Source organism: Engystomops pustulosus, chromosome 10 (assembly GCF_040894005.1).
Source record: "Engystomops pustulosus chromosome 10, aEngPut4.maternal, whole genome shotgun sequence".
Classification (NCBI taxonomy): domain Eukaryota; kingdom Metazoa; phylum Chordata; class Amphibia; order Anura; family Leptodactylidae; genus Engystomops; species Engystomops pustulosus.
Genome location: NC_092420.1, coordinates 95,613,530 through 95,628,323, shown reverse-complemented (window position 1 = coordinate 95,628,323; position 14,794 = coordinate 95,613,530). Strand labels below are relative to the sequence as shown.

At 41.1% G+C, this 14,794-nt stretch overlaps 1 protein-coding gene across 2 annotated transcripts in view; it reads right to left on the bottom strand.

Moving 5' to 3' along the window:
- Positions 1–14,271, bottom strand: part of NFIA (nuclear factor I A) — a 381,842-nt gene extending 367,571 nt beyond the window's left edge. The window contains exon 1 of one of the 2 annotated variants that reach the window (XM_072128277.1): positions 14,176–14,271. In XM_072128277.1, coding sequence (XP_071984378.1) covers positions 14,176–14,271 — 96 coding nt within the window. The remainder of the gene's footprint in view (positions 1–14,175) is intronic. The other variant, XM_072128276.1, reaches the window with a different exon arrangement.
- Between the last annotated feature and the right edge of the window lie 523 nt (positions 14,272–14,794).

Genomic DNA, 14,794 nt, shown 5'->3' with positions numbered 1-14,794 from the left:
ATCAACGTGATACTTTATTTAAGATCAATTGGTGCAATATAATATGTTAACTATTTAAAGGGAGTTGATCCACTCCCAAATCATCCCACCCGTTACATCCGCCTTGTGTAGTGCACCTTATAAGCTTTCTAGACCTCCCTCACCTGTTGTTCAGTAATCTGTCATTGTTTAGAAAATTCTGTTTTTATCTTTATGCAAATGAGCTTTTCAGTGCACCAGAGGCGGGGCCATGTTAACGTGTGCACCGGTTTTCTGCTATTTAGTCTGCTCTGTGGCATTGAGCACCATCTCTTGCCCATCATTGACATCCACCATAGAAAGACGGAGTCTAAAGACAAAAACCGGAGCACAAGCGGACATGGCCCCGCCCCTGGTGCACCGAGAAGCTCAAACATTTGCAAATAGTTAAAAACCTGCAAACAAGAGATCACTTGGGAAGCAAGAAAGTTCTGTCTGAGGCCACTCCTCCAGCAGGGCACATAGCTGAGCCCTAGGCAGCTGCCTCTCCTGCCTGCCCCATGTGTATACATTATAATGTCATACTTTCTACCTCCCTTTTATTGAGCCGGTTCCCGCTTTCATGAATTTTCCAGTCTTCTCAGATGTCGTCCCTCTGTGAGTTGCAGAGGAAACAGAGACATAAAACCATGAGAGTGCCAGACCTGGGGGAGCGCGACAAGTGTCTGACTGGTGCCAAGCCCCGGCCCGTGAGTGCTGCTCGTCACCCCCTTTCCCCGAAGACACATAGACATCCAAGACTTAACAACCCTATAGCGGGGGGTGCACTGTAATCTCATCAGCAGTGATGGCAGCCGGGGCTCCTCAGAGACCCCTAGATGGGGACTGTGTCAGGCGGCCAAGTTCTCCATGGCGGGGACAGGAATAACAACCAAAATGATAGTTCTGGGAAGTCGTCCCTTGTTGGGTTAGGAGGGGTCCACAAAGTGATTACGTTCAACCTAGTGATCCCTAAGAACCAGAGCAGAGGGGAGCGCAAGGATCTTGGGTCCCAATGCAAGAGTAATGTTCCCTCCCATTGTAGAGCCGGTAGGTGAAGCTCTGGACTCCGGCTATAGGGCAGGGGCCAGTAGTGGGTTGTAACATAAATGGTATAGGGGCCCAAGCCTTCTAGGGGGGCCCAAACCACACACCAAATTTTATACTGAAAAAGACCTTCCCCCAAGAAATCTTCGTAAATCCGTCCTGCTCTCAATACACATGGACACAAGAGTCATTTCTGGACCTTTCAAGATTTTCCAAAAGTCCTAAAACCGTAGATTGAAAGCAGCAGAAGGGACACGTCCTCCATTCCTCGAGAAGCTGATTCTAGGACCAGATGTAGGAAGTGACTCCAGACTCCTAGGGGCCAATATATTTATACAGCCAAGGGCCCAGGGTTGGGTCTTCTTTAGCTACTAATGTTTCAGCCCTTCTTATAGCCTTATAGGGAACCTGTCACATATAAGCTAAACATATGTCCTAAACGCAGAGAAATTTTCATCTTTATTTACATGCAAATGAGCCTTCCAGTGCACTGTGGGCGGAGCTGCAAGGTTTTGTGCACCCTCTTGTGCTAATATTGTTACCATTCAGTCCATATAACTTATGCTTGTTGGACAGAGCTTCCCATATGAAACTGGGCAAAAAATGGGTGCACCGAACCAAATGACCACGCCCACTGTGCACGGAGTTGCTCATTTGCACATAACTAAAAACAAACTGTATTCAGGATTTTACATTCTCTGCTTAAGATGCAGGGGACTTCCCCTAAAGGGTCAGATTTTATTCTACTTCTATTGTTCCATATGACTGTTTGTACAATGTAATATTTTATTTGTATATGACCCATGTGTTACATAAATGAAGATTATTATTATTATTATTATTATATGTGAATTTAAGACCCAGAATAGTTCAGTAAATTGTCACAGATCTGGAAACTGGAATCAGCAGAACAATCTCGAGATTTAAGTCTATAAAACGTTACAAACACAAGTTCTGGGGCCGGGAAAACCGAAGACATTTCTATGTAACATTTTTGTGTTTGGATAAGTTCCCTCCTTGTCCCTCTGTGGGGAATGTCATTTCATTCTGGATATTTTTGGCTTTAGGACCAGTTACTTGTAATTTGTCATGACATCCCCTGACCTCACCCGCCGCACTCTCCAGCTGTGCAGGGGTTAATAACTGGGAGGTGGAGACTCGTCTGTATTTAGAAGGAAAATCACGACACCCCGTACTGACGGCAACATGTGAGGTCCACAGGATAGTGGGGTACACGAATCTGAAAGAATGTGGGTAATAATGCTCTACAGGCACCCCAAGTGTCAGCATGTTCCTGTTCTGTCCCCCAAGTGTCAGTGTGTCCCTGTCCTGTCCCCCCAAGTGTCAGCGTGTCCCTGTCCTGTCACCCCAAGTGTCAGCGTGTCCCTGTCCTGTCCCCCCAAGTGTCAGCGTGTCCCTGTCCTGTCCCCCCAAGTGTCAGCGTGTCCCTGTCGTGTCCCCCCAAGTGTCAGCGTGTCCCTGTCCTGTCCCCCCCAAGTGTCAGTGTGTCCCTGCCCTGTCCCCCCAAGTGTCAGCGTGTCCCTGTCCTGTCCCCCAAGTGTCAGCGTGTCCCTGTCCTGTCCCCCCAAGTGTCAGCGTGTCCCTGTCCTGTCCCCCCAAGTGTCAGCGTGTCCCTGTCCTGTCCCCCCAAGTGTCAGCGTGTCCCTGTCCTGTCCCCCAAGTGTCTGCATGTCCCTGTCCTGTCTCCCAAGTGTCAGCGTGTCCCTGTCCTGTCCCCACAAGTGTCAGCGTGTCCCTGTCCTGTCCCCCAAGTGTCAGCGTGTCCCTGTCCTGTCCCCCAAGTGTCAGCGTGTCCCTGTCCTGCCCCCCAAGTGTCAGCGTGTCCCTGTCCTGCCCCCCAAGTGTCAGCGTGTCCCTGTCCTGTCCACCAAGTGTCAGCGTGTACCTGCCTTGCCCCCCCCAAGTGTCAGCGTGTCCCTGTCCTGTCCCCCCAAGTGTCAGCGTGTCCCTGTCGTGTCCCCCCAAGTGTCAGCGTGTCCCTGTCCTGTCCCCCCCAAGTGTCAGTGTGTCCCTGCCCTGTCCCCCCAAGTGTCAGCGTGTCCCTGTCCTGTCCCCCAAGTGTCAGCGTGTCCCTGTCCTGTCCCCCCAAGTGTCAGCGTGTCCCTGTCCTGTCCCCCCAAGTGTCAGCGTGTCCCTGTCCTGTCCCCCAAGTGTCAGCGTGTCCCCGCCCTGTCCCCCAAGTGTCAGCGTATCCCTGTCCTGTCCCCCAAGTGTCAGCGTATCCCTGTCCCTGTCCCCCCAAGTGTCAGCGTATCCCTGTCCTGTCCCCCCAAGTGTCAGCGTGTCCTTGTCCTGTCCCCCCAAGTATTAGCATGTCCCTGTCCTGTCCCCCAAGTGTCAGCGTTTCCCTGTCCTGTCCCCCAAGTGTCAGCGTGTCCCTGTCCTGTCCCCCCAAGTGTCAGCGTGTCCTTGTCCTGTCCCCCCAAGTATTAGCATGTCCCTGTCCTGTCCCCCAAGTGTCAGCGTTTCCCTGTCCTGTCCCCCAAGTGTCAGCGTATCCCTGTCCTGTCCCCCCAAGTGTCAGCGTGTCCTTGTCCTGTCCCCCCAAGTATTAGCATGTCCCTGTCCTGTCCCCCAAGTGTCAGCGTTTCCCTGTCCTGTCCCCCAAGTGTCAGCGTTTCCCTGTCCTGTCCCCCCAAGTGTCAGCGTTTCCCTGTCCTGTAACCCCTGGAACATCTCTCCCCACCACCTGACTAACACATAGACAGTGACTGATTCTCTCAGTTTCCTTCCTCTGGATACAGATATCTCTGTTCTCTGAATAAACAAAGTAACAAGGAAATTTTCTGTTCAGGCCTAAAAGTTCTAATTCAGTTTCATTCTGTTATAGCAGGAAGTCAGTCGGGCACATGGAGCTTTGTTTTGGCTTTTGCTTTTGTGACATTTTGTGGTAAATGCGACTTTTGCTACTTTTTTGCGCCTAAGAAAACCTCGCTTCATAGTTTGCCCTGGTCCAGGTTTCTGTAGATGTGGAATTTGTAGAAGTTGGAACTTTTTGAGCAAATGTTGGTACATATCTCTCCCTGCTCTTCTGCTCTTATCAGACTTTCAGGCTTTTTGTGACTTGTGTTCGAAAAGTCGCAAATTCACTAAAGACCGAAACTCATATGTAATAAAAGGGCAAAACTCCTAAGACGCATCTGACAAAAAGAAAAGAAAGGAAAAACAAACCTAAGATCCACGTGTCCCAATGTATATGAGACAAGCACAGAGATCCTAGGGGTCCTGGTACGTGTGGTGCATCGCTGTCCGCTACAAGACTCTAAATATCATGTATAACCTGCAGGAGTTATTATTCTGGAACAATTGTATCTCTGCTGAGCTGTGTATCTAATCCTATCCTGTGTGATACTGACTGCTGAGCTATGTATCTAATCCTACCCTGTGTGATACTGTCTGCTGAGCTGTGTATCTAATCCAATCATGTGTGATACAGTCTGCTGAGCTGTGTATCTAATCATATCCTGTGTGATACTGCCTGCTGAGCTGTGTATCTAATCCTATCCTGTGTGATACTGCCTGCTGAGCTGTGTATCTAATCCTATCCTGTGTGATACTGTCTGCTGAGCTGTGTATCTTATCCTACCCAGTGTGATACTGCTGAGCTGTGTATCTAATCCTATCCTGTGTGATACTGTCTGCTGAGCTGTGTATCTTATCCTACCCTGTGTGATACTGCTGAGCTGTGTATCTAATCCTATCCTGTGTGATACTGTCTGCTGAAATGTGAATGTAATCCTATCCTGTGTGATACTGTCTGCTGAGCTGTGTATCTAATCCTACTATGTGTGATACTGTCTGCTGAAATGTGTATCTAATCCTATCCTGTGTGATACTGCCTGCTGAGCTGTGTATCTAATCCTATCCTGTGTGATACAGTCTGCTGAGCTGTGTATCTAATCATATCCTGTGTGATACTGCCTGCTGAGCTGTGTATCTAATCCTATCCTGTGTGATACTGCCTGCTGAGCTGTGTATCTAATCCTATCCTGTGTGATACTGTCTGCTGAGCTGTGTATCTTATCCCATCCTGTGTGATACTGCTGAGCTGTGTATCTAATCCTATCCTGTGTGATACTGTCTGCTGAGCTATGTATCTACTCCTACTATGTGTGATACTGTCTGCTGAGACATGTATCTAATCCTATCCTGTATGATACAGTCTGCTGAGACATGTATCTATTGCAGTCATGTGTGATACTATCTGCTGAGCTGTGTATCTAATCCTATCCTGTGTGATACAGTCTGCTGAGACGTGTATCTATTGCAGTCATGTGTGATACTATCTGCTGAGCTGTGTATCTAATCACATCATGTCTGACACTGCCTTCTGAGCTGGGTATCTAAGCGTGATACTCCAGCTCAGGGTATTAGGCAGTATATTGCTTCCCGGCTTCCATCAGACATATTTAATACCAGGAAACATGAGCGGACGGCGGGAGAATCTGATTTCACCTTTTGGTGGATGAGTTTAGGTAAATAAATGAGAGGAGATGCTGCTCCTGACAACCCCGGTTCTCATCATTGTTCTCCACTACCGGGGTGGGGGGTGGGGGGTTAGGATTGTGTTTTGGGGGGGGGGCGGCTTTTTTTAATATGATCCAGATAAAGGAATGTTTTGAAGAATAACACAGCTGCACTTATCTGAGATTGTAATAGTAGGACGCAGGGCGAGCGGCGGGTATTGCCTTACACAAAAAGGGCTGATAACAAAACACAAGGGAGGCTTCCCCTCTCATCATCCATGATCACACAGGAACCGCTGCAGGACTACAACTCCCAGCATGCCATCCATACATACATATAGGATCACAGCATCACACCATGACAGTCTAGAAGTTGATACATTGTATCAGTGTTTACAAAACATTCGGTTTTATCAATAAACACAGATTGATGTCTTAGATTGTAAGCTCTTGCGTGCAGGATCCTCACTCCTATTCTTTCACCTGACTATGTTATCAGTCAGTAATGTCTTATTTTGCCTGTACGTGTGCCCTATGATTTGTACTGCGCCGTGAAACATGTTTGCACTATAGAAAGATTTATTATTAGGTATTTATATTTTATACTTTGTAACCAGTTAGACAGCGATGTAGCAGAGCTGAGGATGTGCTTTGCAGCCTCTTTACCCCACGACTTAATGATATCATTTGTCTAAATTTATTCAGATCATAAAGCAGACGTGTAATAGTGAGGGCGACCTAGTGATGTAGCAGAGCTGAGGATGTGCTTTGCAGCCTCTTTAACCCAGGACTTAATGATATCATTTGTCTAAATTTATTCAGATCATAAAGCAGACGTGTAATAGTGAGGGCGACCTAGTGATGTAGCAGAGCTGAGGATGTGCTCTGCAGTCTCTTTACCCCAGGACTTAATGATATTATCAGTACAGGTTTATTCAGATCATAAAGCAGACGTGTAATAGTGAGGGCGACCTAGTGATGTAGCAGAGCTGAGGATGTGCTCTGCAGTCTCTTTACCCCAGGACTTAATGATATTATCTGTACAGGTTTATTCAGATCATAAAGCAGATGTAATAGTGAGGGCAGGTGATGTAGCAGAGCTGAATTTGTCCCAGGTCTCCGCATCACGCTTCCTATATAGGTTAAAATGATCCAAAATCACAGACATCAGATCCTGGTAGCAGCATGGCTGAACCAGATGGTAAACTCGGCTCTGCTACATCTGCATATGTAAATCGGAAGGGGTATTATGAGGTGAGAGAACTCTTGCAGCAGTTGTTTAATGGTTACAGATGGAGCGGAGCTGAGTTTGTCATTTAACTCTTTGAGACACTACATCATTTATACATTACTATAGACAAGGACATAGCAGGTAGGGGGGCAACCGGTTGTCATGGGGTCATGGCGGTGCATCCACTAGCCACATTTAAAATTAGGGGCAGTGTATTCAACATGGGGGTGCAACCACTAGCCACATCAGATTCAAGTGGAGTCCGGTATTGGTTTAGGTTTACCTTCAATTCCATGACAATCCATAGACAACATATCATGACCATCTTAGCTCTGCTACATCTATCTTTCCCAAGGAGATGAAGGTTAATGTAGTAGAGCTGAATGTGTCATCTATCCCTTTCATTGTGATCACTTGCAGTCCCATGTAAGAATACTGTAAGCTGAACCCTGCGACACATTCAGCTCTGCTGCATCTGAAAATCTCTCCTACATTGGAAATGTCCAATTCTAGCCGCATAGATAAATAATAATCCAGAAGGATGATAAATTAGAATCCGGACGTTCGGCTGATGTCAGGGGCTTTATTAAGCAATTAGGATAATTTAGTTGTGTTTTCGCTCTTGTCACTCACTGCGCTAAAATAAATCGCCTGCCCTAAAAACCCCTGTGCCAGGGATTAACCCCTCCGCTGCTGCAGGGACCCCTCCCCTCTACATGACACCCCACAGGCCACCAAATATTAGGGTTATGGAGAGTCAGAAGTTGTGTAATTATGGAGAAGTGAAAAACAACAGATTGTCTGATCTTATACAGAGCAAAGAAAGACTTCATGTGTCTCCCCTCATAGAAGAGCAGGAACACAGGGGAAATATCTCCTATTTATCTATCTCCTATCTATCTATCTATCTATCTATCTATCTATCTATCTATCTATCTATCTATCTCCTATCTATCTATCTATCTATCTATCTATCTCCTATCTATCTATCTATCTATCTATCTATCTATCTATCTCCTATCTATCTATCTCCTATCTGTCTATCTATCTATCTATCTATCTATCTATCTATCTATCGCCTATCTATCTATCTATCTATCTCCTATCTATCTATCTATCTATCTATCTATCTATCTATCTATCTCCTATCTATCTATCTATCTATCTCCTATCTATCTATCTATCTATCTATCTATCTCCTATCTATCTCCTATCTATCTATCTATCTATCTATCTATCTATTTATCTATCTATCCATCTATCTCATATCTATCTATCTATCTATCTATCTATCTCCTATCTATCTATCTCCTATCTATCTATCTACCTATCTATCTATCTATCTATCTATCTATCTATCTATCATCTATCTATCTATCTATCTATCTATCTATCTATCTATCTCCTATCTATCTATCTATCTATCTATCTATCTATCTCCTATCTATCTATCTATCTCCTATCTATCTATCTCCTATCTATCTCCTATCTATCTATCTATCTATCTATCTATCTATCTATCTATCTATCTCCTATCTATCTCCTATCTATCTCCTATCTATCTATCTATCTATCTATCTATCTATCTATCTATCTATCTATCTATATATCTCCTATCTATCTATATATCTATCTCCTATCTATCTATCTATCTATCTATCTATCTCCTATCTATCTATCTATCTATCTATCTATCTCCTATCTATCTATATATCTATCTCCTATCTATCTATCTATCTATCTATCTATCTATCTATCTATCTATCTATCTCCTATCTATCTATCTATCTATCTATCTCCTATCTATCTCCTATCTATCTATCTATCTATCTATCTATCTATCTATCTATCTATCTCATATCTATCTATCTCCTATCTATCTATCTATCTCCTATCTATCTATCTATCTATCTATCTATCTATCTATCTATCTATCTATCTCCTATCTATCTCCTATCTATCTATCTATCTATCTATCTATCTATCTCCTATCTATCTATCTATCTATCTATCTATCTATCTATCTCCTATCTATCTCCTATCTATCTATCTATCTATCTACCTATCCATCTATCTCATATCTATCTATCTATCTATCTATCTATCTATCTATCATCTATCTATCTATCTATCTATCTATCTATCTCCTATCTATCTATCTATCTATCTATCTATCTATCTATCTCCTATCTATCTATCTATCTCCTATCTATCTATCTCCTATCTATCTCCTATCTATCTATCTATCTATCTATCTATCTATCTATCTATCTATCTATCTATCTCCTATCTATCTCCTATCTATCTCCTATCTATCTATCTATCTATCTATCTATCTATCTATCTATCTATATATCTCCTATCTATCTATATATCTATCTCCTATCTATCTATCTATCTATCTATCTATCTATCTATCTATCTCCTATCTATCTATCTATCTATCTCCTATCTATCTATCTATCTATCTATCTATCTCCTATCTATCTATCTATCTATCTATCTCCTATCTATCTCCTATCTATCTATCTATCTATCTATCTATCTATCTATCTATCTATCTATCTATCTATCTCATATCTATCTATCTATCTATCTATCTATCTATCTCCTATCTATCTATCTATCTCCTATCTATCTATCTATCTATCTATCTATCTATCTATCTATCTCCTATCTATCTATCTATCTCCCTATCTATCTATCTATCTATCTATCTATCTATCTATCTATCGGTAGAGGCAGAGTTCCAGCGACCAAATAAAACCAAAGGGTGAAACATTACTCCATGAAATCAATGCAATGTTTTGGTGTTAATATCATCCTAAACTATTTTTGCTTGAAACACTGAAACTTATTTCATGGATAAGACTTGGACCTGTAATTTAATTTGGCCCCTGGAGCTCTGCCTCTTCTTCTTCTGCCTATCTATCGGTTTTCTATCTATTATCTATCTGTTTCGAAAAGTTTCCATCATCCGTCATGTGTGGTACCAGCCTTACTAAACTTGTCCTATTACTCCCATCATACGGAATAATCTCATGGATAATGAGTTGTATGGAGTTTGCAGCGATCTCCAGATCCTGTGCTCGGGGATGACACAGATTTTCCATCATTTCCCAGTTCTCTCCAGTGTCTCCCAGTGTCCATGGGTGTTATAGACTATAGGTCCCTCTGCCTAATACGCGGCAGATTAAAGGGCAACATTTTGGATGTTTAATGAATTTTTCTTTAATCTTATGGGAAGTATCCGATCATCCAACACACCAAACATTCCAAGAAGTATCAGAACAAAACTTCTACATCACATCTGACTCTATGAGAAGATGAATCATGTGATACATTGTCTCCATTATCAGAAGATCATATACACTGTATCCCTTGTATCATGTTATATGTTACATCCTTTTCTATATTATGATATATAACGCTCATATCCTCTACATCCACAATATATATCATGTCATCTGTTGTGTCATGTGATATATAGTCTCCTGTCATCAGGTCATGTGATGTCATACACCTCATATCACATGTTGTATTGTAGCACGTTATACATTACATCTTATTTGACTGTATGATCTTCTATACCGCTCCTATACCATATCCTATACATACTATGATATCGCGTTATATGTCATGTGATGGCATATGTACCGTATCACTTGTATTACATTATATATTACATCCTTTTCTATATACATTCCCCTATATTGTATTATATGACCTATTGACCATCATTCTGTATCTCATTAGGGCTGTGATATTATTTGTTGCCATATATTATATCATCTCATATATTGTATCTTCTATTGATTTTGATAATTTCGCATGTTGTATTGTACAATCCCCTATAGCACATCCCATCCCACCATATATCTCCTCGTATCACATTAGTTCATATACAGGCGGTCCCCTACTTAAGAACACTCGACTTACATACGACCCCTAGTTACAAACGGACCTCTGGATATTGGTCATTTATTGTGCTTTAGTCCTTGGCTACAATAATCAGCTGTAACAGTTATCACGGGCGTCTGTAATGAAGATTTAGTGTTATTCCTGGTTCTTATGACAATCCAACATTTTTAAAATCCAATTGTCACAGAGACCAAAAAAGTTCTGGCTGGGATTACAATGATAAAATATACAGTTCCGACTTACATACAAACTCAACTTAAGAACAGACCTACAGACCCTATCTTGTAGGTAACCTGGGGACTGCCTGTACTATATTGTATGAGATATCAAATATTTTAGAATATCACATATTGTATCGTTTATTATCAAAACAACATGTGGTGATATATTGTGTCATGGATTTTGCATAGCACCATATATCTATATACATCTATATATAGCATGAGCTTATATTGTATATCGATTCCTCTGCTAGATAATTCTTTACATTGTATCATACTGTATATCATATTGCCATATCGCATATCACAGCAGATACATGTATCAGATTGTATAGTACATGCTTTCCTTTACCATACCGTACATTATATCATATCAGATATTGTATAATGGTGCCCCTATGGTATTATACTGTATATACTATCTGATTATATTGTGTCATATATAGTCCCATAGAAGATATTGTATATATTTTTATATATTGATTACTGTTCCGTCACAGTATACATTGTACCATAGCATATATCACACCTTATCACGTTATATGATGTCATAATTCATAGCATATAATGTGTATGACTTTATTGCTGTATTATAATGTATATTGTTCTATACGGTAAAGCCTATCCTGTCAGATAATACAACGTCATATATACCTCATCATAGCAGAGACTGTATGATATAGTTATTACTGTGTCACACTGTACAGTATATCATAGCGCATATTGTATGTGGTTGTATCATATGTTGTCGTATTGTACATTATATCACACCATATATATCCTATCCCACCAGATAATACGATGCTGTATATCACATCACATATTGTATTATACATTGTCATATTTTACATTATATCTCACTGTATATCCTATCAGGTTATATAATACCGTATATATCCTATCCCATCAGATAATACAATGCTGTATATCATATCACATATTCTACGTGATTGTATCATATATTGTCATATTGCACATTATATCCTACTGTATATCCTATCAGGTTATATAATACCGTATATATCCAATCCCATCAGATAATATGATGCTGTATATCACATCACATATTGTATTATACATTGTCATATTTTACATTATATCTCACTGTATATCCTATCAGGTTATATAATACCGTATATCATAGCACAAATTGTATGTGATTGTATTATACATTGTCATATTTTACATTATATCTCACTGTATATCCTATCAGGTTATATAATACCGTATATCATAGCGCATATTGTATGTGATTGTATCATAGAGTGTCCTATTGTACATTATATCACACCGTATATAACCTGTCAGATAATATGCTGTATATCATAGCACATGCTGTATGTGATTGTATTATATATTGTACATTATACTGTATATCCTATAAGATAATATGATGACGTATGTCATAGCAGATATTTACGAGATTGTATTGTATAGTGATTTCTTATGTTCCGTATTCCATAGATATTATATAATACCGTATATAATATCCCTTCACATAATACAATGTCTCATATCATATAATAGCAGATTTTGGATCTCCTATATGGAATCTTTTCATAGAATATCATGTCATACATTGTATCCCCTCTTCATCTACCATATGACATCACGCTGCATCACACGTGTCATACATTGTGTCATCATCACATATCACTTTATCACATCACATAGTATAGATACATATAGATACATATAGATCATATAGATAACAAACTCAATAACACAATAAAAGCAGCAATAATAACACACGAGCAGGTAACTGCGAGGAACAAGTGCAGCTCGGATCATCTCAGGGGGGGAAACAGAAGGGAAAACAAACCCTGCAGACACTTGGAAAGTTCCTCAGACATCTGACGAAATGTACAACCTGACAAACCTCAGGGGAACCCGACATCGAGAGGGGTCCGAACAGAAACCCAAAAAATGACAAAGATACAAAAGATACAAAGTGACATCACAATAAAGATACAAAATATCTTTCCGTCCCTCTTATCCTTTATCGTCCACAGTCCAGAAATATGGAAGAAATGGAGGGGGGGGGGGGTTGTGTGTGGGGGGGGAACGAAAAAAAATTCCCCAAAAATTTTTTCAAAAAAATTAATGAAGCTTGTGGAGAGGAGCCGGTCACAATGAGCGCGGTGAAGCCTCGGCTTTGTGGGATCTCCCTCTCGCCGGCTCGATTTGAAGTGATATCTATGTGAAACGAGCTGCAGTTCACGGTCTAGTTAGGAATGAATAATGCGCTCATTGTCCTGCCTGAAAACTTTCTCCCGCACTAGAAGAATTCACGCTTGCCACAAGAATAATAATTATGGCCAACTCCGAAATGCGCTGTTAATGAATTAATCCCCCCCCCCCCACCCCCTTAACGGACAACAAGTCCCTAACGACTATCGGGGGCAGCGATGACTAGAGCATGGTCGCCCCTCCACAACAAGATGTGTATATAGCCCAACAATGGCTGATTGTCTACCCCACTCCTCCAGCTCTATACATCTTCTAGAGGGGAAGTCAGAGGTTACGCACCCTCAATGACCAACACTATGAGAGTTAACTCAACCCCAAGTGTCGCCAACTTTTTTTTTTTTTTTTTTAATTGAGCTAAACAGTGTATAAAAAAAACCCCAAAGCAGATTAATAGAAAGTTCCGGGATGTTATAGCATTGTAACCTGCTCGCATGTAAACAAAGCTGCAAGAAACTTTAGAAGAACTTGGGAACTTGAAAGTCTTAAAGCATCAAAGGCTTCGAGAACTATAAAAAAAATTCAGATTTTTTCATCCTGACGATATTTTGTTTCCTATTTTATAAAATTGTCCTGCTTTTTTTTTTTAAATCGGGAACTAAAAATCATTAAAAAAAAAGCAATCATTTAATTACAACATTTTAATTTAAATAAGAAAATTAAAAAAAAAAAAAAAGAAAATTTATTCCCCCATGAAAGGAGGAACATGACAAAAAGGATCGACCTAGGACATGATTGAGTTTGCTCCGGTGGAAACATTCAATTCATTCTTATGAAACAGCAGGACAAGGGGCATCCGCTGCTAGACATCAATAGCCCCTTGTTACTGAGTGGCACAGAGGAAATCAAGTGGGGCAACCGTAAGGCGGACTCATTGGAGAGAGTGAGAAAAAAAAAATTCTAATGTTAATTTGATAAATGTGAGGTCTGGGACATTTTGTCAAAGAGGGAGGGAAAGTTTTTTTTTTTTTTTAGAAAAAAAAAGGCAAAAAAAAAAAAAAAAACAGTCCGGCTGCCAACTTACCATCCACCAAGTTCTGGCCGAGATGTCGTAGCAAAGCTGCCATTTGATGGAGCCGTCAGAAGTTTTCCCTGCCATTATGCTGTCAGCAAGCTTCATCTGATGCGAGCTCACGGGAGATAAGACACCTAATTGAGAAAACATTTGCTATGCCATGTTGGGCAACATGTAGCCGCTTCCATACCATATGGAATCATGGGTAAAAAAAAAAAAAAAAAAAAAAAAAATCTCCTTGACAATGAACCAATCTCTCAGAGACCCGGTGGCAAGGTGAAGAGGAGATGAAAAGTCATCCGCTAACAGCGACGTCTTCTTCCTCGTCCGCGCGGAGTTTTTTTTTTTTTTTTTTTTTTACTCTTAAATAAGAGGCCGCTGCTCAACATCAAAGTGAGACGCTTAAAATTAGGGCTTCATCTCTCGGATGATTTTACTCCGCTTGCGTTCCCCTTCTCCTTTTTCTTTCATGCCTTGTGTGTTTTTTTTTTTTTTTTTTTTTTTGGAAGTAGAATGAGGAGATTTTATAGGACAAAGAAGCAGGTAGTGGACTGCGGAGAACGAGAGAGAGAGAGAGAGAGAGAAGGAGAGATCGCCACAGGCTATTAGCCTAAAATTTCTGCTTGAC